The following is a 25772-nucleotide window of genomic DNA, read 5'->3' on the forward strand; positions in this document are numbered from 1 at the left end:
TATGATATTTTGAAGCGTTTCAGGTTTGGGGAGAAAAAAAGAAAAAGTAAAACATAAAAAAAAAAAGAAAGGAAAGGAAAGGAAAGAAGAGGAAAGGAAAAGAAAAGGAAAGAAGAGAGGAAAGGAGAGGAAAGGAAGAGGAAAAAAAGAAGTTATGCTATGTAATGTCCTCCTTGGTATCCTCAAGAGACCTTCAGTAAATACCCCTGTGACTTTTCAGGATTCTTTGGGAAAGGATTTCAGAAGTAACGGCCTGAGGCAATGAAATCTAAGGAGAGAACAGGAAGGCCTAGATTTCTTTGCCCTGTTGTGGCTTTCCCAGGGAAAGGGAGTATTCGGGTCAGCTCCACTGTGACGGATGTGAGCCTCTTCCCAGGTAACTCAGGGGGCTCGTGGTTTATGTCTCATTCTCTTGTAAGTTGCATCAGTGGAAATCTATCCTGAGAGGTTGCTGCTGGAATGAACCTTCTGATCCTGCAAAGCTGAAGACCAAACTCTATAGCACCAAGACGTTGCCGCCTCCATGGCCCTCCCTGAGCAGAGATAACACCTTCATTTCTCTTTAACAAAAATTTTTTTAAAAATTTTATAGAGATGGGGTCTCACTGTATTGCCCAGGCTGGTTTCAAACTCCTGGCCTCAAGTGATCCTCCCACCTTGGCCTCCCAAAGTGCTGGGATTATAGGCAGGAGCCACCTTAACCAACCTCATTTAACAAATGTTTATATTATGTGCCAGGCCCTAGGCTAAGTGCTACAGATAAAGTAATGAGCATAAACAGATACAAGCCCAGCCTTCATGGAGCTTATAATTGAAGGAGGGGTAGGACAGACATGAATCCAATTCTATCACAAATATAAAATTGTGACATTTGTGTGACTGTCAGAATTACAGAGGTCTGCATGTGCTGTGAGAGATTATATTAATAATAGAGGGATTTGACCCAATCAGGGGGATTGAAAGATGAGGAGTTGTGGAGGTAAAGAAGGAAAATGTGCTCCAGGGATCTTTGCAGAGCCCCTGGGAGAGGAGGGACCTGAAGAGGACTGAGGAGGCTGAAGTGGAAAAGCAGTGGGACAAGAGACAGGGATGCCAAGACATGAACACATGTGCAATTTTAAAAGGTCGCTCCGGCCAGAATAGGTGAGAGGAGACAATTTAAGAGGGCATTGCTCAGTCCCACTAGTGGATATACATTCCAGAGAAATCTTCGTATGGGCCACAAGGGGACAAGCTTGAAGTTGTTCACTGTGGCACTGTTTGTGGTAACCAATAGTTGGAGGCAATTTAGAGGTCCATCATCATGGGTCCAAATCAACTAAAATGTGGTTGCCCATGTTGAAATATTCCACAGTGGTTCTAAGTCACAGGCTAGGTGTACATGCAACAAGGATGGGTCTTAAAAGTGTAGTGCTGAGAGGGAAAAAAATGAAATAGAAGGTTTATAGCACACATTTAGTAAGTAAGTTGAAGATACACACATACTAAACATGTTTTATAAGGAAATTCCCACACACTATTGGTGAAAGAGGGAGGGGTGGAGAAAAGGTTTAAAGGGACACAATTATATAAAACGAGAGAGGCAGTAAAGAGCCCAAAGATAATAGTGTGTCATAAAGTAGAAATGAGTAATTCAACCTCAGTGCCTAGGACTAAAAAAAGAGAAAGCTTTTGCAGTATTTTAGGCAAGGTGCCTCTACCTTGGACTACAGTGGATGTGGTGGAGAGGGAAAGTAGATGGATTGCGTTATATGAATGAATACATGCAAAACATTTTCAACAGTGTCAGTTACAGAATGAGTGCCCAACAAATGTGTTTTTATACTGTAGACCCTTAGTGGTGGATTGAATATGGAAGGGGAGGGAAAAGGCGATGTCAGGGATAAGCTCTAGGTGCGGGTTGGGGACACTGTGTAGAGTGGAAGGAGAGGAAATGAAATCTGATCATTCTCTTGAGAAATCTGTATGTGAAAGGCGAAGGCAAAGCAACTCCTTACATGTGGGCAACACTTAAAAACACCTTTTAAAATTAAGAAAAATCAGATATTAAAGATAAATTTAAAAATAATTATGAGCCCCAAATCTTTCCTGATGAGCAATTAGCGGTCAGTATTTGACATTCAGGAAAAATAACTCCTGAGACCTTTACAAATGTAAAATTCATAAAATGCCGGATGTTGAATTGAGACTGGGTGGATGGTCTTGTCATTCATTGAGCTAGAGACCACAGAAAGAAATGCAAGCTTGATGGAAGAAAGTGATGCGTTAATTTTGGGGTTGAAATAGTTTCAGTATTAAAGCCCTTTTTTTAAGAGCAATTTTAGGTTCCCAGCAAAATTAAGCAGAAAGTACAGAGTTCCCATATATCCTCTGGGGCCCTCCCCGCAACGAGCAACAATCTGCTCGCTTTTAAGTTTTTCTGCTTTTTGTTTTCAGTAGAGCCCTTGGGGGAATGGGAGAAAACACTGAAAATTCACAAGCGCGCTGGCTTGTTATATGAAGGTTCAGCCAAGAAAACGGAAGTATGTCAAGGTAAAAACTACATTTCCCAGGAGGCAGCGCGAGACGTCACAGCGGTGGGACCGCGCATGCGTAAAAGGGTCCTCCGCGCTCGGCTACGCTCATAAAAGGGGAAAAAGCGCGTAGGTTTCTCGACGTGCCGCGAACCTTCGAACTCAAGCGCGTGAACATCCAGAGACTCTGAAAAAAGCGTTCGAGGGACGCGCCTGCTCCCGCCGTTGCAATTTCCAGCGAGACGAGCTTGTTTTGTCCGAAGCGCGGTAGGTGGGGATGGGTCGCGGCCTGGGACCCGCGGAGAAGCGCGGGAGCGAAAGGCTGAGGTCCTTCCCCGACGTCTCCGGCCTCCACGAGGCGGCTCTGGAAGGGCGGTGCGCACGCGCCCTGGGCGGCAAGGGGGCGGGGTCCGCGGAGGGAGGCCCCGGGCCCGGCCGCCTTGGGTTCTGCGCGTGCGCCCTTCGGTCGGGAGCCTGGGTGGGAAACCGCAGCAGGTGGAGTTTGGCAAGGAGGCCGGCAGAAGGTGGAGTGCTCAGCTCAGGGTCAGGAAGACAAGATCTGACGAAGGCCCTGGGCTCCAGCACTTTTTATTATTTGCTCAGAAAGTGCCCATCTTAAGAACAGTAAAACCTTATTCACCCGCCAGCTACCTCATCTGTGTGCCCGTTTGCAGCCGGGGGCTTCAGTCTGTGCTTGCTGGCACCTTCCCCCTCACAGTCTCTTGATCCCTCTCCGGTTAGGCTTTGGTTCCCACCACTCCACTGAAACAGCTCTTTCTCAAAGCCACCAATGATCTCTAGGTTACCAAGTTCAGTGTGAAGTTAGTTCTCGATCCTGTAGCCGTATTTGATGCAGTTGATCACTGCTTGTTCTTGAAACTCTCTTCATTTGACTTGCTGAACATTCTTCCTTAACCTGCGCCCTCTCTGGCCTCTCCTCTGCTGATTCTTGCTCTTCTTCCTTATCTTGAATGGTTGTACTACACCAAGCCTTAATCTTTGATCTCTTTTCTGTCTCTAATCACTGCCTAGCTGTTATCCATTTCACACTTTGATCAAGAGTTCAAGGCTGTAGGGTGTTATGACGTTGCCTGTGAGTAGCCTCTGCAGTCCAGCCTGGGCTACATAGTGAGACCCTGTCTCTTTACCCAAAAAGGGACAAAATTACAATAAACTTAGCATAAAGATCTCAATTGGCTTTATTTTTTATTTTTGCAAATTTGTGATTTGCATAAAATAGAATAAGTGTTCCAGTGAGCTGAGTAGAAAGAGGTTGGCATTATGAACAAGAGAAGGGCTGAAGAAAGCAGAAGTAAAGAACAAAGAGGGTATTAGTTTTCGAAGTTACTTTTTCTTGTAAAGTGGGGATAGGGAAACAAAAATAGAAAAAAAAAACTGATTAGTTAACATCAGGTTACTTCAGGCTACCCTTTTGGTGTAAGAATTAAAGTTGAAGGGAACTTCATTATCACACCCATTCAAGATTTAAACTGGCCTGTTTGGGAAATTGTTATCTCTTCTGATTTCTCAGAAGATTAGATAACTTAGTTTAGGTTTGGTGATCTGGGGTTTGGTGATCTGGGCCACGGTTGAGGACTGCAGCTCAGGAAACACTTCCAGGTTGCCTTGAGAAGTGCTCCAGAAAACAAAGAAGCTCAAGCTTTTAAAGAAAAAAGGATGAATGGAGAGAGGGGGTCAATTCCAAAAACTTTGTCAGGAATTGGTTTACACAAATAACGTTGATTAGTGATTGGCTATACGTTTTTGAGCTATAGGGTATGGGTTATGATGTCCAGGGAATGACATTGTTAGGTCACATTATAGCTATTGGTGGCAACACTCAGTCTCAAATCCATATAGCAGGGTGACTTCAAAATGATACTTAGCTCAACGGGGATGGGAGGACATGACGGCTGTCTCATTCCAATGCCTCTCTGGGCCTGAAAATTTAAAAGGGCTCATTCCTCAGATGAAAAGTTTCTTTTCTTTCTCAACCTCCTGTAATTTTTATTTAACATGGATATTCTCTTTGGCACTTGGTAGGTCCTTTCTGCCTGAGAATTTTTTTTCAGGTCTTTGACATTCTCTGTCATTATGTATTCAGAGTTATCCATTTATCTACTCTGTCCTCTGTGTCTCCTTTAGTGCTTGTTTCAGCTACAAATAAGTAAATGGAACTATTTGTGTAGTGTCTGTGTTCCTTTCTGGACTGTCTTCTAAGAGCAAGGCAGGGATTCTTGGTCTCATTCGCTGCCATATATCTCTCATGCCTGGCACAGAGTAGGTGCTTGGTAGATACTGTTGAACGTGAATGAATTTATAAAGGGAAGTGTTTCTCCCTTGGTGGGAAGTAGACATTCTCTCTTCGAGTATGTTGATAGTGACAAGTTTTTTTCTGGGAATGAGGAGGAGAAGATGTTGAATAGCCCAGCTTCAGAATTGTGGCAGTGTTTTAAGTTGAAAGACCGTTTTAAGGGTTTAGGATTTAGTTCAGTTCAGCAATCTGTTTTGAAGACTTAGTAGGTGCCAGGGCCTGTGCTGGGAATATAAAGATGAATAAAACTGGACCTTGCTCTTCTAAGAGCTCGTGGTCTAGCAGGATAGACAAGTGAAACGATTAGTCTCTTGGTGTACGTGTCACAAGTGCAAGGACAGAAGTTTGTGTACAGTGCTCTAAGCATGCTGCTTCAGAGGTGCATGGTGTGCTGCTTTTTTACAGCAACTGGAACTGTTTCCTAAGCAGAGAACTCTGTAAGCACATGTTTAGAACATGCTCTTGAAGGATGCTTCTTACCGTCGTGTTTAAGGTTTCATTGTGAGAGGTTTACCTGTACACGTTTAAAAGCTAAATCCAAGCACACTTCTTTAGAGATGTGTTCTGTGCTGTTTTCTTAAAGTGAGTGGAACTATTTCCCAAGCAGAGAGCCCTGGAAAGCACGTATTTAGAACGTGCTTTGGATGAATATTTCTTACCATTGTGAGGGGGTTACATATACAGTTGACCCTTGAACAATGTGGAGGTTAGGGATACCTACCCCGCTGCACAGTCAAATTCACATAGAACTTTCCACTCTCCTGAAACTTAACTTCTAAATAGCTACTGTTGACCAGAAGCCTTACTGATAACATAGGCTGTTGATTAACACATATTTTGTGCATATATTATGTACTATATTATTACAATAAAGTAAGCTAGAAAAATTGTTATTAAGAAAGAGAAACTATATTAAGTGGAAGTGGATCATCATAAAGTTCTTCATCATTCCCATCTTCACATCAAGTAGGCTGAGGAAGAAGAGGGATTGATCTTGCCGTCTCAGGGGTGGCAGAGGTGAAAGAAAATCCACGTTTTAGTGGACTGCACAGTTCGAACCTGTGTTGTTCAGTGGTCACTGTATAGATGTATTGAAAGAGATTGGTTATGATAGATTGGGTTGCACAATTATGAAGGCTGAGAAGTCCCAGGATCTGCCATCTGCAAGCTGGAGGCCCAGGAAAGCTGATATAGTTCCAGTTCAAACCCTGTGGAAACACCCTCACAGACACACCTGGAAATAATATTTCACCAGCTGTCTGAGCATCCCTTAGGCAGTCTGATTGACACATAAAATTAACCATCACATTTTCCTATCTCTTTTTCTCAGTTGCCACAGCAATCACCATTTTACTGGTAATACTTTCAGTGTAATCATAATAGCCTAACAGTTGATTGGCAGTTTACAAGAGACAAAATGCTTCTACGTCCACTATTTCTTTTTCTATTGAATATGCTGAAGTTATGACAAAACTTGGAATTCAGAGGAAGAGCATAGCTTTTATTTTTATTCTTTTATGTTATTTTTTGAGACAGATTCTCACACCATTGGCTCCAGGTAGAGTGTAGTGGTGTCATGACAGCTCACTGCAACCTCAAACTCCTGGGCTCAAGCCATCCTCCTGCCTCAGCCTCTCGAGTAGCTGGGACTATAAGCGCATGCCACAACAGCTGGCTAATTTTTTCTATTTTTGGTAGAGACGGGGTTTCACTCTTGCTCAGGCTGATCTTGAACTCCTGACCTCAAGTGATCCTCCTGCCTCGGCCTCCCAGAGTGCAAGGATTACAGGTGTGAGCCACCACGCCCAGCTGAGCATAGCTTTTGGAATCTGCAGCTTTGCAACCCCGCCTCAACTACCTGTTTTTCTTAACAGAGTTACCTAGCATGATTTATCTGAACTTGCATTTCCCCAGCTATAAAAAGGATTTGCTGATGTCTATGTTATAGGATTGCTGTAACATTTAAATGAGAAATTACTTGGATAAGTAAGTCCCAGTACATATATAGGCATGGTGGGGAAAAAAATCAACATTGTCTCTTTTTTTTTTTGACCAATTGATAATGTAGATTGTTATTGATAGTGACTGGATTGAGGATGTGCGATCTGAGAGTAGGGTATTAGATGCCTTCTTTCCCTTTGACTCAACAAAGCTCATACTGTCTTAAACCCCATGGGATTAATCTTGGAGTGGTTTAAATATAGGATTTTGAGCCGGGCACGGTGGCTCACGCCTGTAATCCTAGCACTCTGGGAGGCCGAGGCGGGTGGTTCGCTCGAGCTCAGGAGTTCGAGACCAGCCTGAGCAAGAGCAAGACCCCGTCTCTACTAAAAATAGAAAGAAATTATCTGGCCAACTAAAATATATATATATAGAAAAAATTAGCTGGGCATGGTGGCGCATGCCTGTAGTCCCAGCTACTTGGGAGGCTGAGGCAGTAGGATCGCTTGAGCCCAGGAGTTTGAGGTTGCTGTGAGCGAGGCTGACGCCACGGCACTCACTCTAGCCCGGGCAACAGAGTGAGACTCTGTCTCAAATAAATAAATAAACATAGGATTTTGGATTTGTTTGTTTGAAGTCTTGGCTACCAGTTGAAGGGCCAGCAATTTTAGGCTGGGTGTTTAGTGTGGTTACTCTATGCTTCTGATTTAGGGGTGCCCCAATGAAGAGAGGAAAGCCTCCTCAACTTGCCAGGTGGGTTCTGGGCTTCGTGCTGGAAAGAATTTGAGAGCAAGTCAACTAGCAACAGAAAGTTTATTGAGAGAGAAACAGACAACAGATCTTACTCCACAGACAGACTAGGTTTCCTTGCCCAAGCAGGAGGGGGACCGCTTATGGGTCAGTGGTAACGTTTTTATATGTTTAAAAACCCCATGCATGGCCGGGCGCAGTGGCTCATGCCTGTAATCCTAGCACTCTGGGAGGCCGAGGCGGGCGGATTGTTTGAGCTCAGGAGTTCGAGACCAGCCTGAGCAAGAGCGAGACCCTATCTCTACCAAAAATAGAAAGAAATTATATGGGCAGCTAAAAAATATATATAGAGAAAAATTAGCCGGGCTTGGTGGCACATGCCTGTAATCCCAGCTACTCGGGAGGCTGAGGCAGGAGGACCGCTTGAGCCCAGGAGTTTGAGGTTGCCATGAGCGAGGCTTATGCCAGGGCACTCTAGCCCAGGCAACAGAGTGAGACTCTGTCTCGAAAAAAAAAAAAAAAAAAAACAACCCATACATGACCAGCATTGACTAAGGTCAGTCCATAAAGGTTAATCATAAAGTGCTGTCACTGAAAGCTAAGCACAAACAGTTTGCAAGGCATTTGGCCTAGTGTAGTCCTAGCGACTTGCTGGCGACGTCCTTGTTCAGGGTGGTCAGGGTCTGGTATCCATCAAAATGGCTGTACCAGGCTCTCTCGACCTTTCTTTTCTGCTTTATCCCTACAGTACTTCCACCTTGCAACCTTTGTCCCTAAGAATTGAAGGTTCCTCTTTATTAGTCAAGCTTCTCAGTTGCAGATAACAAAAAGCTAACCCCAACTATCCTAAGCATAAAAGGTATTTGTTGAATGTGTGATATTGTAAAATATATATTAATACTCAGTTTTCGTCCCAGTTTCCTGGCATACAGCTCCTAAAATCCTTGGCGTCTCCAATGCCATGTCATTTTGTATGCTAATGAGTTCACTGATGGCTGGCTGCCCCTGGGTAGCATCAGGACGTGGGCTGGTCACTGGAAAGAACAGGCATGATTACAGGGTTAGGACTTCTCAGCCCCACACCCACCTCTGGGGAGGCGAGAGGGGTTGAAGGTTAAATTGATTGCCAGTGGTTTAATCAGTCTTGCCTATGTAATGAAGCCCAGCTTTAGGTTGGAAGAGCTTCCCAATAGCTGAACATGTGGAGGTTCCTGGAGGACGGCGCGCTGCACCCAGAGAGGATATGGAAGCTCCGCAGCCCTTCCTGCGTGTCTTGCCCTGTGTATCTTGTTGGAATTAAATTGAATTAGAGGATACGCAGCTGGTGTCCACTGTTCGATTGACCACTTGCTTGTTGACGGGAGAAATCCCCACACATTTGGTCACAGAAGTCTTCTGTGTTGATTGTTGCAGAGTGAAAGCAGAGGAAAAATAGTTCCTTTTATTTTATTTTATTTTTATTTATTTATTTATTTATTTTGAGACAGAGTGTCACTCTGTTGCCTGGGCTAGAGTACCGTGGCATCAGCCTAGCTCACAGCAACCTCAAACTCCTGGGCTCAAGCGATCCTCCTGCCTCAGCCTCCCAAGTAGCTGGGACTACAGGTCTTTTCTTTCTTAGAGACAGGGTCTCTGTCACCTAGTCTGGAGTGCAGTGGTGCAATCATAGCTCACTGTAACCTCAAACTCCTGGGCTCAAGTGATCCTTCCTCCTCAGCCTCCTCAGCCTCCTGAGTAGCTGGGACTACAGGTGTGCACCATCATACCCAGCTAATTTTTTTTATTTTTTTGTAGAGACAGAGGTCTCACTGTGTTGTCTAGGGTAGACTTAAACTCCTGGCCTCAAATGATCTTCCCGCCTCAGCTTCCCAAAGTGCTGGACATGTGAGCCATCACACCCAGCCAAAATGTCTTTTTTTTTATCCAATATACCTTTATCTTTAGGCTTATGTCCCTTTTTACCTAGTTATAACTTATTACTTCTTATTGTCTTTTTATTCTTTGTCTAATTACCTTTTATTGTACAAAAGCATTTTATTTTCATCAGAATACATTCACCTTGCCTTGAGTGAGATATTTTTTAGTAGTTAATTTCTCTTTCCTCTACAGTAAGAAAGTAACAGTGCTTTGTGACTTGGAAAGTGTCTTCATATACAATCTTATTTGAATTTCCTGAAATATAGCAGAGGTGATCCCATTTCACAGATTAAAAAATGGAGACCAGAATTCTTAAATCATTTGTCAGAATATTAGTAGCAGAGCTGGGGCCAGGGCCTGCTTTTCGAAGGCATTTCGTAAGTACCCCTTGACTTGGTTGAACATGTTGAATACAGACATATCATTGGAGTAGGGTAGAATTCAAGGACAACTTGCCACAGTATTAGTTTCTTAGGGCTATCATAACAAATTACCTTACCAGGGTGGCTTAAAACAAGAGAAACTTTTTCCTTCACAGTTCTGGAGGTCAGAATTCTAAAATCAAGGTGTCAGCTTGGTTCCAAAATCAAGGGTTTGTTCCTTCTTGAAAGCTCAGAAGGAGACTATGTTCCATGCCTCTCCCCCGGCTGGTTAGGTGGCTGCCGTGACTTGCAGCTGCGTAACTTCTAATCTCTGCCTCTGTTCCAGTCACATGTCCGTGTTCTCTCTGTGTGTGTGTCTGTCTCTACGTCTCGCTCCTCTCTCTCCTTTAAAGGACATCAGCCATACTGGATTAAGGGCACATCCTACTCCAGTATGAGCTCATCTTAATGTACATCTTAATTATATCTACAAAGACTCTATTTCCAAATAAGGTCACATTCCTAGGTACCAGGGGTTAGGACTTCACTGTATCTTTTGAGGAAATACCGTTCAACTCAGAGCAGTCACTAACAGAGTTCGCTTGTGTTTTCACTGCCCACCAGGTGCCCTTCATAGACCATGGCCCTTGTGTCTGCTGATTCCCGCATTGCAGAACTTCTCACAGAGCTCCATCAGCTGATTAAACAAACCCAGGTAAGAAGCTGTTGCTGTCCACTCCTAGATGGGACCGTGAGCTATGATGCTGAGCTGTGGAGGGGTGACGATGGGGCTTGTGTTCACAGGAACTGGACATGCAGGAACCAAGACAATGTAATGAAGGGGAGAGTTAGGGAATTTGAGATATAATTACCATTCCTGTTGGATATTCTATTATATACATGATTTCATGATTCCTTTTAACAACTGTATTGAGAGATAATTTACGTACCCGGCAACGCACTCATTTAAAGTGCACAATTCAGTGGTTTTCAGTATATTCACAGGCTTGTACAACCATTATCGTGATCAATTTCGGAACATTTTTATCACTCAACAAAAATGCCCCATACCTATTAACAGCCAGTCCCATTTTCCTCCACTCTCTTACTAGGCAAGATATTCCAAGGGCTTAGAGGATATCTCTCAGGAGCTGGTCAAGGATCAAACCTTTTCTTAGAATGTGCAGAGTCTGGACAATCCAGGCCTGCTGAGTTAATCCTTTCTTGCACAGGTTACTCCCCTGGCCCTTGGCCTAGGCTTTCTTATAGCACAACAATCATATTTGTTTGAGCATCTGTATTTAGCATAGCATTTATATAACAGATATAGCAGTAGCATCAGTATGAATATGCTTAACACTTGGAGGAGCCATCATGGGGTAGAGATGGACATAAACAACTAGCCAGGCGCGGTGGCTCACATCTGTATTCCCAGCATTTGGGGAGGCTGAAGCAGGAGGATTGCTTGAGGCCAGGAGTTCGAGACCAGCAAGATCCTGCCTCTACAAAAAAATTGTAAAAATTAGCTGGGCATGGTGGCATGTGCCTGAGTCCCAGCTTCTCAGGAGACTAAACCAGGAGGATCGCTTGAGCCTGGGAGTTGCATGTAGCAGTCAGCTGTGATTGCACCACAGCACTCCAGTCTGGGTGAGAGTGAGACCCTGTCTTTGAAAAAAAAAAAAAAAGAAAGAAATAGCTAATCTGTCCCATAAAGCCATTACATACATTTTCATATTTTTGTTCTAATTTGATTACTTGTTTCCTCCCTTGATCTACCACTATTTGTACCTTACGATAAATTTGCATAGAACTTTTTACAATAAATTAGTTGATGTTTAGCTAAATCAAATTCTTCCTCAGGCCAGTAATTTTCTATCAGTATTACATTCTGAGAAGGTATACTTACATTTGATCATCAATATCAGTATTATAGGCGAGGCATGGTGGCTCATGCCTATAATCCCAACACTTTGGGAGGCCAAGGCAGGAAGATCGCTTGAGGCCAGGAGTTTGAGACCAGCCTGGGCAACACTGGGAGACCCCATTTCTACCAAAAATTAAAATTAAAAAAAAAAATTAGCCAGGTATGATGGTGCACACCTGTAGTCCTAGCTACTCGGGAGGCTGAGGCTGGAGGATTGCGTGAGCCCAGGAGTTCAAGACTACAGTAAGCTATGATTGCACCACTGCACTCCAACTTGGGCTACAGAGCAAGACCTTGTCTCTAAAAAAAAAAAAAAAAAAAACTGTTTTTAAATATATATCAGGCCAGGCTCAGTGGCTCACGCCTGTAATCCTAATATGCTAGGAGGCCGAGGTGGGAGGATTGCTTGAGGGCAGGAGTTCTAGACCAGCCTGAGCAAGAGCAAGACCCTGTCTCTACTAAAAATAGAAAAGATTAGGCAGGCGCAGTGGTGCATGCCTGTAGTCCTAGCTATTCGGGAGGCTGAGACAGGAGGATCGCTTGAGCCCAGGAGTTTGAGGTTGCTGTGAGCAAGGCTGACACCACGACACCCTAGCCCAGGCAACAGAGCAGGACTCTGTCAAAAAAAACCAGTAAACATGTATATCAGTATTATCATATGACTTATTTATATAAGGGAGCTGCTGAATCTTGCCAACAATACCAGAATGCACATACCATATTGCAATGTGGTCATGGTAAAATTCAGTTTCATGACAGAACAGATCAGTAAGAATCACAAAGATATTTGTTATGCTTTTCAAACAAAATTGGCCCTTGCCATTATATCAGATATTACTATAAACAGGCATCATTACAGTTTGCTATGATTCAGTTAGTTTTGGTTTCCAGCACAGTTGGGAACAAAGGCAGTCACCCTGTCTCAGTTCACAGGCTTGTACTGAGACTGGTTTCCTGTTGCCTACTCACCTTTCTCCTATGGGAAAGACACAGGTGGTATTCAGATACCTGTAATTCCTACCCCTGCTTAATGTACTTCCAGATCTGTCTTATTTTGATCTATTCTTGGATCAAGGGCACCACCACTTGGTGGTGCATCGGTGTAATTACAGGTGCCCACAGAGGACTTCCATAGGTTTGAGGTCCATAAGATTCCCAGAGGTGTGCCCCTTGGCCTCCGCAGCTAGGATGCAAGGCCATTGTCTCATGGCTACTCTGGCCTCCATTTGTATTAAAATAGCCAAGAGACCCTGTTGGGTCAGGGTGTAAGCCCTGTCGCCACACCAGGTTGTCCTATAATTACCCAGCATTATATTTGGGGTCTACTTGACCCCCTGCACTAAAGCCTTATCATCTTTCTAGACTGACTCCCATTCCTTGCCTTTCTCCTGGAAGAGAACTCACTTTAGTCTGCTTATTCTGATTAACAAATTGTTTTCCTCTCAGTGGTGCTCCTCATTAAATGTGAATTCACCTTGTCTCACAATGCACAGACCCAATGCCTGTCTCTCCTAAAGCCCTTTTCAGTCTGTGGGCCAGTGTTGTTTGCTCTGCCATGCATGTTGTTGCCATTGTGTACCATTGGCTTGAGTGCAGTTAGGATACATATTTTGTGCCCAAAAATTTGGGGTTCCCCATACTAGTATGAAACGAGTGGTAGTCATACCTAGCACTTAGCCTGAGCAAACCACACAGCCTCCCTAACCTTCCTTTTCTCAGGGTGGGGCTGTTCCCCAGGGGAATTGGGACCCACCATGTGATGCCCAATGTTTCCTGTCAGAAACCCACTTTCCCCCCATTTAATAGCTTATGTTCACAAATACGAGCATGATATGTATTTGTTCCTATAGCTCATTGTGGCATGTCAGGCATGCCGCTGCCATATTTTGTCCATTATAATCAGGGACCTTTCTAAACATTTGATCACCCAGGTTTATAGCTACACAGTGATCAGTCTGTTGCCAGTTGTACACCACACAGTCCAGTAAGGAGTAGTTCCCAATAATTCCTTCCCAGATGATACCCTTTTCAGTAGACGTAACCGGGAGAATAAGAGTCAGAAGATACTGGCACACATATTGCTAAGTTAAAGAACTCAGTCTGGAAGGCTGCCTACTGTGTGACTCCAACTATATGACATTCTGGAAAAGGCAAAACTAGAGAGAGAGTAAATAGATCAGTGACTGTCAGAGCCATGGGAGGGATGAGTAGGTGGAGCACAGAGGATTTTTAGGGAGGTGTGGTAGAATATTTGAGAGTGGGCCATCCCAACCACTGTAATGGCGGACACACGATATTGTGCATTTGTCAAAACCCATAGAACTGCACAACACAGTGAGCCCTAATGGAAACTATGACTTCAGTTAGTAATAAGGTGTCAGTACTGGGTTATCAGTTGTAGCAAACACACCACACTAATGCAAGATGTTAGTAATAGGGGAAAGTGTGCAGAGAGCAGGTATATGGGAACTCTCTGTACTATCTACTCAACTTTTCTATAAACCTAAAACTCTAAAAATAGTTTATTGTTAAAGGAAAAAAAAGATACTGGCATATTACAAGACTCCATTCAGTCATTAACAATTAGTCCAGTTTATCATCATTCCATATAACCAGAGTGTCTCTCAGAGGGGTGCAGCTCAGGTTTGCAGGCCTCCATGAGACTGTGTTAGGTTCCAAAAGCAGGAGTGGTTTTGGCAGACATACGGCTTCACCCTTTCGGGCATCTGGTATAACTAAGAGACAATAGTCTCTTGCTCTGAGCCTTTCGAGATATTAATATAATATTGGATTTCCCTTGTTGCATAACCCATTTAACCTCAGCTACTATTTCTCCTTTTCCGTTTGTCATTGATTTTACCCAAACTTTTCCACCTTCGGAAGGGATGTTAGGTTTGGCCACTGTGCTGGTCCAGATTGCCAGCACAGCACTTGTCTGGCAGGCATCCTCGTTCAGTCCACTTAGGTACGGACTGGTGGGCGATCTCAACCAGCTTTGTCCACTGTTAACCCCATTTTGCCAGATGAGGTAAAGGTGCAACCTACCCCTCAGGCACTTAAAAATTCTCACATAGGCCAGGCGCGGTGGCTCACGCCTGTAATCCTAGCACTCTGGGAGGCCGAGGCAGGCAGATCGTCTGAGCCAGGAGTTCGAGACCAGCCTGAGCAAGAGCGAGACCCTGTCTCTACTAAAAATAGAAAGAAATTATATGGACAGCTAAAGATATATATAGAAAAAATTAGCCAGGCATGGTGGCGCATGCCTGTAGTCCCAGCTATTCGGGAGGCTGAGGCAGGAGGATTGCTTGAGCACAGGAGTTTAAGCTTGCTGTGAGCTAGGCTGACGCCACGACACTCTAGCCCGGGCAACAGAGTGAGGCTCTATCTCAAAAAGAATAAAAGAAAAATAATTCTCACATAAAGTTTAAAAGATGTAGTTACTACAATTTCTTGTTTAGGGAATCATCCCTGTTTCCAGCATCCTTCTCCACTCCTTCTTCCCCAGATCAGTGGACCGTAGATGTCTGTGTTAATTTGTGGACTCTTGATTCTATTCTGTTGATCTCTGTGCCGGCACCACAGCGTCCTGGTTACAGCAACTTTGTAGTAAATTTTGAAATTGGGAAGTGTGAGTCTTCCAACTTTGTCTTTCCTTTTCAAAATTGTTTGTGCTAATCTGGGCCTCTTGAGTTTCCATATGAATTTTAGGATGAGCTGGTCAATTTCTATGAAGAAGTCAGTTGGAATTTTGATGGGGATTGCACTGAGCGTGTAGATCAATTTATCTTTTGTTGATAAAGGAGAGTCATGAAAGCTGTAACTTAGGATTTCAACTTTCATTCCTTTTGTAAAGCTTTTGCATTAGTCAGGGGGAAAAAAATCATCTCGAATTTATCCTGAATTTGGATTTAGAAAATGAGGGTTGTATTTATGGGATGCGGCCTCTGGCCTGGGATGCAGGGTGCCACAGCAGGATGACAGGCCTCCCTCACGTCCTGTTGACCCTCATTCCTACAGGAAGAGCGTTCTCGGAGCGAACACAACCTAGTGAACATTCAGAAGACCCACGAGCGGATGCAGACAGAAAACAAGAGTGAGTAGCTGACTCAGGAGAGAAAGAGGCTGAGGACGGGATGTGGCTGGAACCATTCTCCAAGGGGGCTGTTGCATGTATCAGCATATTCCAAAATGAACTGCTCCTTAGGCCAGAGGGACAGTTTTCCTTTAGGCTGGGTGACCTAAAGTCGCCCAGGAGACTGGTGACAGACTGCTTAGTACTAAAGAACCTTAAAAATCCCTCAACTCCAGGGACTGGAAAGGCAGTGAAATGAGGCCACATGTAGGGAAACTTGGCCTTGGAGGCACAAGCACCTGGTCGCTGGTGTTTTCCGGAGCAGAGCTGCCCTCCCAGGTGTCCCTGCATGTGCCCTGAGACCTCCAGGTCGTGGGCGGGTGCCTTCCAACTCTGGGTAGCTTTGAGAATTGTCTGTTTTTCTGTGTGCTGACAAATACTTTCGAGCTGTGTCATGATATAGTAGAGGCTAGAAAGTCCTCTCCTAGATGTAGGAGAGGATAGCATTTGTACCATAAGGAAACATGAATGAACCCACTGAGCATGGGGGCATCCGCCTCTGGGAGCATTTCTGAACCGGTAAAGCTCAGTCTTCAGGCCCGGGCCTCCCTGTGCCTCCCGGAGTGCGGTGAACTGGAAGCAGGGCCGCGTCACTGCCGCCTGCCCTCGCGCACACCTGCCTACCCCTGTGTTTCCTCTGCAGTTTCTCCCTATTACCGGACAAAGCTGCGTGGCCTCTATACAACAGCCAAGGCTGATGCAGAGGCAGAGTGCAAGTGAGTACCTTCCCACCTGCCCGCCGCCGCGCCCGCCTCGCCTGGGCACTGGGCTGCAGGCCCCTGTGGACCAGACCCCCAGCTTGCCTCCCTCCCATGGAGAAATCGATTCCTACTCCCAGCCTGTCCCTTGGGTCCTGCCTTTCCTGGAGTCTACTGCTCTAGGCCCATTCTTCCCTCAGCCCTGCCGCTTTATAGGTGCCAGCGAGGCCTGTGTCGGTGCTGCCATTTACTGGTCATGGGACCTTGGGCAGTCACTGCAGCAGAGACTCGGTTGTCCCATCATTAAAAGAGGGAGAATAAAGCCGGGCACGGTGGCTCACACCTCTAATCCCAGCACTTTGGGAGGCCAAGGCAGGAGGATCACTTGAGGCCAGGAGTTCAAGACCAGCCTGGGCAACATAGTGAGACCCTATGTCTACACAAAAATACAAAATATTAGCTGGGCATGGTGGTGTGTTCCTGTAAGTCCCAACTACTCGGGAGGCTGAGGCAGGAGGATCGCTTGAGCGCAGGAGTTCGAGGTTGCTGTGAGCTATGATGATGCCACAGCACGCTAGCCCAGACAACAGAACAAGACCTTGTTTCAAAAAAATTAAGAAAATAAAATAAATTAGGGATAAGAACTACCTACAGGATTGTAAGCATAAATAATGCATGTAAAGTGCCTAATGCCAATGGTTTTCAAACTCTTTTGACCATAACCCACATTCTATAATGTGGCTCAGTAGTAATAACCCCTGTGTGGCCTTACTATACTCCTGGTACTATTCCAAGTACTTTGTATGTTTACCCCGTCATTTAATCTCATGGCAATTCTTTAAGGTGGTTTGTAGTATTAGCCCCATTTTACAGATGAAGAAACCGAGGCACTGAGAGGTTACATGATCTGCCAAAAGTCACACAACTAGTAAGTGGAGAAGCCCAATTTTAAACCCAAAGTCCCCATTCTTTAATGTGGACCTGCTAGAATGGTATAAGGTACCTTTCTACAGCACACACATTTGTTTTATGTGTGTGTATCTCAGAATTGGAATAAGTGTTCCAGCCCTTACTGTTACTATGCTGTTTTTTTGTTTTTTTTTTAATGCTGGTTGCTACCCAAAAAATTAATTTCATGACTCACTAATGAGCCACAACCTGCAGTTTAAATACCACTGCCTTGTGTGTGCAGGTGATGGCTAACATTCAGGGCCCAGTGGGGGTGACAGCCATGGGCCAGAGGCAGCGCCCTGAGCATTACTAATGGCTCCAGGGCTCATCCTTCCTCCCATCTGGCTCTCACAGCTCTGTCCTGTGTTCATGGTCCTGTATTTTCTTTGCCGGCCGTCAGCCGTTCTGCAGACCGTTGCTGGTGCTTACCCCAAGTCTGGCACTGGGCCGTCTCCATGTAGAGACATGAGGATAGGGAGGATCCTCCTTCAAGGGTACAGTCCAGAAAGGGGAGACACCCTAAAGAAAACAGTTGTAGGACAGTGGAGTTGTCCTGCAGAAGTGAGGGATCTAGGATGTCCTCAGGAAGTGGGAGGGACTGGAGCACAACCTTGAGCTAGGGAGCAGTTGGCAGACGAGGCAGAAGCCCAGGCAGCGGGACAGAGGTGCAGAGGCCATGGAGGAGGGACTGCAGAGCACAGGCATTTGGGGAGGGAGGACTAACCCTGTATGGCTGGGGACAAGGAGAGAAAGACATGAAGGGTCCCCGCTGCCATGGACTTTATCCTGGAGGCCATGGGGGGGCCAATGAAGACTCAGGGCAGGAAGGAAACCCTGGCTGCCACGTGCAGAACAGGCCAGGAGGGAAGCAGGCCAGCTAGCAGGCCAGGCAAGAGAGGGGCAGGGTTGAGCTGAGACACTGGCAGTGGGGTGGAGAGCACGGATGGGCTCAGGAGCAGTGTCTGAGATCAAACTGGGGAAGAGGAGGAGTTGAAGAGTCCAGGGTTTCTAGCTGGGGCCGAGGGGTTTGGTGGGGCTCCCTGTGCCAGGCCAAGGAGCAGAACAAAAGAGTAGGCTGGCCTGCAGGGAAGAGCGGGGCACATTCCCATGGAGGCCTTGGAAATAGGCTCCTCCTCCTGGCCCACCCACTTTCCTCCTGGGCTGGAGTTTGCCTTGCGTAAGTTGGAGTGACTCTTGCTCATGTGAGAGTAAAAAGCAAACTGTCCCATCCTAGCCTGGCTGCTGGCAGAACAAAGTGACCCTGAACCCAGTTTGGTGCGGGCCGTCTCTGGTGTTGACTTCCGCAGAGGGAAACATGAGCTCAGTTTCATAAATGCAGAGCCCAACTTCTTGCAATTCTGCTGCCATTTCACTTTTTCAGACTCTGAGAATCTAAAACCTTCATACATTCGTTAGGTAAACACTGGATAAGGCCTCCTCAGCCCAATACTATTGTGGGGAAGGGAGAGCGGGAGAGGTGGATGAGATGCCAACCCTGCTGCCAGAGTCTAGGTGGGGGAAGACCCTGTCACCCTGTGTTACTGCTGGTGCTACGTGCATCAGTGCGTTTTCCCAGCAGATTGGTTTATAAACCTTTCCGAGTGCCTGGAGGCGGAGTGAATTGAGGCCCCTTGCTGGTGCACCGCAGCATGAAGGGTGTTCCGTGTTGCTGACCAGATGTAGTGTTCAAGTCCTAGCCCAGGAGCCAGAAGGAAGGTATTTCTTCCTCCTCACCCTGACACAGACCACACACAAGCATGGACTGCTTATGGGGGCAAAGAAGCCGTGTGCTGGGAAGTCAACACTGATCACCTCTCCCACTCAGCCAGGGTCCAGCGGTCGGAGAGGCTCGCGGGGCTGCCACAGGCCCCTCCTGTTCTGGGCGGGTGGTGGAGGGGGTGGGATGGAGCAGCGCCCTGGGCCTTTGCTGCTTTCTGTCCAACTCTGCAAGCACAGCTCCAGCCCCTTCAACAAGAGGGAAGGCCAAAAGGAATTGCTTTTTACCTTTTTGCTTTTTAAAAAGTCACCCTAATCAAATAATGATGCTGTGTATTTGTACGCAGTAGTATTGGCAAATTCTAAAGGGCCCACAGTTGTTTTCGCCCCTTACTAATGGTCAGTAGGGAGGGAGGCTAGAGCTCTGGGCTCTTGGCTGCAGTCAAAGGAATGTCATCTGGAAAGAAGTCCTTCTTCAGCTGTCCCAGGTACAGGGGGCCTCCTCAGGTGGGACTGTCCCTGAGGTTTGCTGTCAGGCTGGCTGGCTGGCTGGCTGGCAGAGGCAGGGACTCAGGCTCACCTGGGAGGTCATACTAGACGGCCTGATGCTTTTATGACTCTGAGATGGAGAAGTTTCCATTCCAGAAAACTGCTTTTTATTTTTATTTATTTATTTTTTTAAATGGAGACAGGGTCTCACTGTTGCCCAGCTGGATTGCAGTGGCCTAATCATAGCTCACTAAAACCTCGAACTCCTGGCCTCAAGTGATCCTTCCACTACAACCTCCTGAGTAGCTCGGAGTACAGGCTCACACCACCATGCCTGGCTAATTTTTAAATTTTTTTGTAGAGATGGGGTCTTGCTGTATTGGCCAGGCTGGTCTTGAACTCCTGGCCTCAAGCACTCTTCCTGCCTCAGCATCCCAAAGTGCTGGGATTACAGGCCTGAGCCACCACACCTGGCCATGGCTGCTTTTTGAATGATCTCACAAACATTGTTTCCTTGAATCTCAGCAAAACTGCAGTAACTTTAGGAAACGGAACATTACATTCCTCTCCTAGAGATTCACAGAGCAAATTAAAGCATTAAAGGCTCTGATAAGTTCCTACAATAATAATTTCCTTTAATTCAGTATTTCACAAACTTGTTTGGTGGTATTTTTCTGAACCATTTAAGTTACAGACGTGACCCCTGACCTCTAAACACATTAGTCGGTATTTCCTAAAAACAAGGACATTCTTATGTAACTACAGTACAATTCTCAAAATCAGGACATTAACACTTATATAAAACCATTAACTACAGATCTTATTCAGATTTCATCTTATCTGCTGATGGCCTTTATAGCAAAAGGAGAAAGCCATTTTTGTAGTGCAGCCACCATGGGATTGAGCATCCTGTCTCCTCAGTCTCCTTCAGTCCGGAAGAGTGCCCTCCCTGTCTGTCTTGGCCTTCCCTGACCTTGACATTTTGAAGATGGCTGGTTATTCTGCAGAATGTCCCTCAGCGTGGGTTGTCTGGCATTTCCTCACTGTTAGATTCAGGTTTTACGCTTTTGGCAGTAATACCACAAAAGTAACGTTGTCCTCCGTAGATCATATTAGGAAGCACAAGATGCTACTTGTCCCATTGGTTAAGGTAGTATCTTCCAGGTTTCTCCAGTGTTGAATTATTGCTATTTTCCATGGTGTGGTTAATAAATATCTTGTGGGAAGATACTTTGAGACTATGTAAATATTCCATTCACATTAAACCCAGCAGTTTTAGCATCTGTTTATAATTCTTGCCTGAAACAATTGGCTTTTTTTTTTTTAAAGTTCCCCAGGAGACTCTGATGTCCAGCTAGGGTTGAAAATAACTCCATTAATATATCACAGAAGGCCAGACTATGTGGTTTGTGCCTGTAGTCCCAGCTACTCAGGAGGCTGAGATGGGAGGATCTCTTGGGCCCAGGAGTTTGAGGCTGCTGTGAGCTATGATCGCACCACTGTACTCCAGCCTGTGCAACACAGCAAGACCGTGTCTCTACAAAAAATTTAAAAATTTAGCCGGGCATGGCGGCATGTGCCTTGTAGTCCTAGCTACTCCGGAGGCTGAGGCAGAAGGATGACTTGAGCCCGGGAGTTTGAGGCTGCAGTGAGCTATGACAACACCACTGCCCTCCAATCTGGATGACAGAGACCCCATCTCTAATATATAAACAAATAATAAACAAAGAAACAGATATCACAGACTACAAGTTAGGCTATGTATGCTTCATAAAACTGTCCTCCAAATAGGCCCAACAGGCCGGGCGCGGTGGCTCACGCCTGTAATCCTAGCACTCTGGGAGGCCGAGGCGGGTGGATCGCTCAAGGTCAGGAGTTCGAGACCAGCCTGAGCAAGAGTGAGACCCCGTCTCTACTAAAAAAAATAGAAAGAAATTATCTGGCCAACTAAAAATATATAGAAAAAAAAAATTAGCTGGGCATGGTGGCACATGCCTGTAGTCCCAGCTACTTGGGAGGCTGAGGCAGAAGGATTGCTTAAGCCCGGGAGTCTGAGGTTGCTGTGAACTAGGCTGACGCCAAGGCACTCACTCTAGCCTGGGCAACAGAACGAGACTCTGTCTCAAAAAAAAAAAAAAAAAACCCAAATAGGCCCAACAGCAGTGATCAAACTTCAAGGTTCCCATCGGCCTCAGGACTTTTATTCCTTGTTTTCTGGGATGTCTGCTTGCCTAGGTCCCAGTGCTCACAGCCCGTGGTGGCTCTGGCTGAGCGCTCCCCGGCACCATGTGCTGGCCACACTGAACTGCGACGCTCCACGCATAGCGGCAAGCGGTTCACCCTCCCTGCTTTGGTTTGGCTGCCCCTGGCCGATCCCCGTCTTCTGGCCTCTGCCTGGTGAACTCCATGGGTCATGTGCTGTGTTCCTAGGTACTTCCTTCTGTTGGACAAAGATCTTTAGTACCATGGGGGCATTTAATAAGTTTGCTAAAGGAATGGACTAGGGTTTGCCATGGGAGCAGAGGAGCAAAAAATGACCCAAAGTGGAGTCTGCACTGCTTACTGCTGTTGAAATATTCTTTCGGGAGATTTCTCAAGATCCAGGACAAAGAAACCTGCCTCCAGCAAAGCTCTGTTTGCTTCTGCGAGGTTACTTGGGTCCCTGCCATCCTGGAGCCCCCAAACACTGACTTCATAGTTTCCTGCGACCGCAAGTCCATGCTGGGGTTTGTCTGGGTACAGCCTTTCAGGGATTAGCTCCCTCCACCCCAGCCCTGCTCTGAACCAGCAGCTCTCCCCACCTCTGGGGGTTTCTCCTTTTACATGTCCCATCTTGGGTAGACCCTGAGTTTGACCCTTTGTCCTCAAGAGGTGAGAGGCTGCCAGAACTGAGCTGCACTTCTTCAGGATTTGTCAAAGGCCACTCAGTCCGTTTGCTCACCTCTCTGGGATCCTGCTTTCTCTTAAGAGCTGTTGGCCTGCCACTTCCTACTGTCTTGTCTTTTATGCTTTTAAGACTAAAAATTGGCCGGGCGCGGTGGCTCACGCCTATAATCCTAGCACTCTGGGAGGCCGAGGCGGGTGGATCGCTCGAGGTCAGGAGTTCGAGGCCAGCCTGAGCAAGAGCGAGACCCCGTCTCTACTAAAAATAGAAAGAAATTATATGGACAACTAAAATATATATATACAAAAAATTAGCCGGGCATGGTGGCACATGCCTGTAGTCCCAGCTACTCGGGAGGCTGAGGCAGGAGGATCGCTTAAGCCCAGGAGTTTGAGGTTGCTGTGAGCTAGGCTGACGCCACGGCACTCACTCTAGCCCAGGCAACAGAGTGAGACTCTGTCTCAAAAAAAAAAAAAGAAAAAAAAAAAAAAAGAAAAAAAAAAGACTAAAAATCTTGGCAGGGCGCGGTGGCTCACACCTGTAATCCTAGCACTCTGGGAGGCCGAGGCAGGCGGATCGTTTGAGCTCAGGAGTTCAAGACCAGCTTGAGCAAGAGCGAGACCCTGTCTCTACTAAAAATAGAAAAGAAATGATCTGGACAGCTAAAAATATATATATATAGAAAAATTAGCCGGGCATGGTGGCACATGCCTATAGTCCCAGCTACCCAGGAGGCTGAGGCAGGAGGATCACTTGAGCCCAGGAGTTTGAGGTTGCTGTGAGCTCAGCTGACACCACGGCACTCTAGCCCAGGCAACAGAGTGAGACTCTGTCTTAAAAAAAAATAAATAAATAAAAATCTTACGGAGTTTTTAATTTTCAGCAGTAGGGTTGGTCTGAATCATCCAGCCTGCTGCAATTAGAAAAGGAAGTCTGTGCTATATGCTTCCACCAGACCTCTCTCTCCCTCCTCCCCACCCTCAGCATCCTTCGGAAGGCCCTAGATAAGATTGCTGAAATCAAGTCTCTGCTGGAAGAGAGGCGGATCGGTGAGTTGGAGAGGACGAGTCTGGCCAGAGAGTGAGATTCCTGAGAGCAGCCCATGGCTGCAGCCTGGTGGGATCATCCCGCGGCGTGTCTGGCAGTGTGGACCCACTGGGAAGGGAATGCAGAGCACTCCCAACACTGGGAGACGTGGTTTTCCAGATGGTTCCGCTCTTGCCCTCACATCTCCCTCCTCCTCTGTGGCCTGGGCCAATTGCCTCCTCAGTCCTGGCACAGCCCAGTCCCATTTCTTGCCGAGCCACACCCTGCGTGTCTCAAAACCCAGCCTTCCAGCCTTTTCTGGCCGCCCTTTCCTTGGCTTTCCCACCTCTCTCTTGCCCTTCCTACAAACCCATAGTGGACAGACCCCTCACCCATCAGAATGTTGTCGTGTGCCACCTTGGCCTTGTGTGCAGCCAGGCAGGTGTGTGCAGCCAGGCCTGAGGAGGCTGAGTCCACATGTGACAGCGGGGCCTGAGGGTGGGTGTGGGGCAAGCGCCTGTCCCTGGCGCCTCAGGGGCTCACTTCCTTCCGCAGCGGCCAAGATCGCAGGCCTGTACAACGACTCGGAGCCGCCCCGGAAGACCATGCGCAGGGGGGTGCTGATGACCCTACTGCAGCAGTCGGCGATGACCCTGCCCCTGTGGATCGGGAAGCCTGGTGACAAGTGAGGGCGGGAGCTGTGGGGGAGGGGCCGGCGGCAAGGCCTGGGACTGATGCTCTGTTCCACGCACAGGCCCCCACCCCTCTGTGGGGCCATCCCAGCCTCAGGGGACTATGTGGCCAAACCTGGAGACAAGGTGGCTGCCCGGGTAAAGGCTGTGGACGGGGACGAGCAGTGGATCCTGGCTGAGGTGGTCAGTTACAGCCATGCCACCAACAAGTGAGTGGACACGTGGCCCCCGGGCTGCTGTCATCAGACCTGCTTTAGCCGCGTTCTTTCCTACCAGAGGGTGCTGTGGGCAGGGACGGGTGTGACGGAAACACGGGCTCCTTCCCCGTCTCAGCCCCGCGTGGACTGTGCACCTCACCCCATGGGCCTCTTCCTTGTCCACAGGTATGAGGTAGATGACATTGATGAAGAAGGCAAAGAGTGAGTGTCCGGGCCAGGGAGGGGCAGTGGGAGCCTGGGGGGCAGCCACACTGCTGGGAGGGAGTCCCCCCACCTGGCTATGGGTTGCCGGAAGTCCCCTTCACCCCCAGGAGACACACCCTGAGCCGGCGGCGCATCATCCCACTGCCCCAGTGGAAGGCCAACCCTGAAACAGACCCGGAGGCCTTGTTCCAGAAGGAGCAGCTCGTGCTGGCCCTGTACCCCCAGACCACTTGCTTCTACCGTGCGCTGATCCACGCGCCCCCACAACGGGTAAGGCAGGCTCTGTGGCACAGGCCATCATGCCACCAGGACCAGGCTGACCAAGAAGGTCAGGGGTCATCCTCCTGTGTCTTTCCCCTTTCTCTTCACCTCACACCTCAGCTAAAGGGACCTGCCCTCCCTCTCCTGCTTCCCAGAGTCCGCTCTGCGGTCCCCTTGGCAAGCCCCGACCGAGCGGCCTGCTGCTGCTCCAGCCTCGCCTCACCCCTGCAGTCAGTGGAGGATACAGACCCTGAAATGGGAAGCTTGTGCCCAAGTCTGACTCCTGGGCACACGTTATAAGGGCAGGATCCCTGCCTGCTGCCCTCTGGGCTGTCCTTGATCCCCTTAACACAGGTGTCCGAATGGTACCAGGTCCTGCAGCTGTGGCCCGACCGTGTAGGGAGCGAGTCTCCTTTCTTCCTGCTCTTTAGTCCCTGCCCTTGGGCCCTTGTTGCTGAGAAAAGAGCAGGGACGGTGGGGACAAGACATCCTGACTCTGAGTGGAAGATGGGGGCTGGCCTGGCCAGGGGCCTCTGACCAGCCCGTCCCGTCTGCCTCCGCCGCAGCCCCAGGACGACTACTCGGTCCTGTTTGAAGACACCTCCTACGCAGATGGTTACTCCCCCCCTCTCAATGTGGCCCAGAGGTACGTGGTGGCTTGTAAGGAGCCGAAGAAGAAGTGAAGCTGGCTGGCAGACTCCCACCGCCCTCGTGGGGGAGATCAACAAAGGTGTTCTGTGATCAAATAAATACCTTCCCCCTGGCCCGCGTCTCCCGGGT

The 25772-nt window shown here is 47.3% G+C and overlaps 1 protein-coding gene across 2 annotated transcripts; it reads left to right on the plus strand.

Moving 5' to 3' along the window:
- The first annotated feature begins 2602 nt into the window (after positions 1–2602).
- Positions 2603–25744, plus strand: SGF29 (SAGA complex associated factor 29). Of its 2 annotated transcripts, none has more exons than XM_069485735.1 (10): positions 2603–2780; positions 10422–10512; positions 15739–15814; positions 16497–16569; positions 23576–23640; positions 24173–24302; positions 24372–24518; positions 24693–24728; positions 24839–25001; positions 25559–25744. In XM_069485735.1, exons 2-10 carry the CDS (start codon positions 10438–10440, stop codon positions 25673–25675), a joined length of 882 nt encoding a protein of 293 aa, XP_069341836.1. In that variant the 5' UTR covers positions 2603–2780; positions 10422–10437; the 3' UTR covers positions 25676–25744. The 2 variants fall into 2 exon arrangements, with proteins under 2 accessions (XP_069341836.1, XP_069341837.1); XM_069485736.1 differs by having other exon boundaries at positions 2640–2784.
- Positions 25745–25772: the final 28 nt, after the last annotated feature.

Source organism: Eulemur rufifrons, chromosome 14 (genome assembly GCF_041146395.1).
Source record: "Eulemur rufifrons isolate Redbay chromosome 14, OSU_ERuf_1, whole genome shotgun sequence".
Classification (NCBI taxonomy): Eukaryota; Metazoa; Chordata; class Mammalia; order Primates; family Lemuridae; genus Eulemur; species Eulemur rufifrons.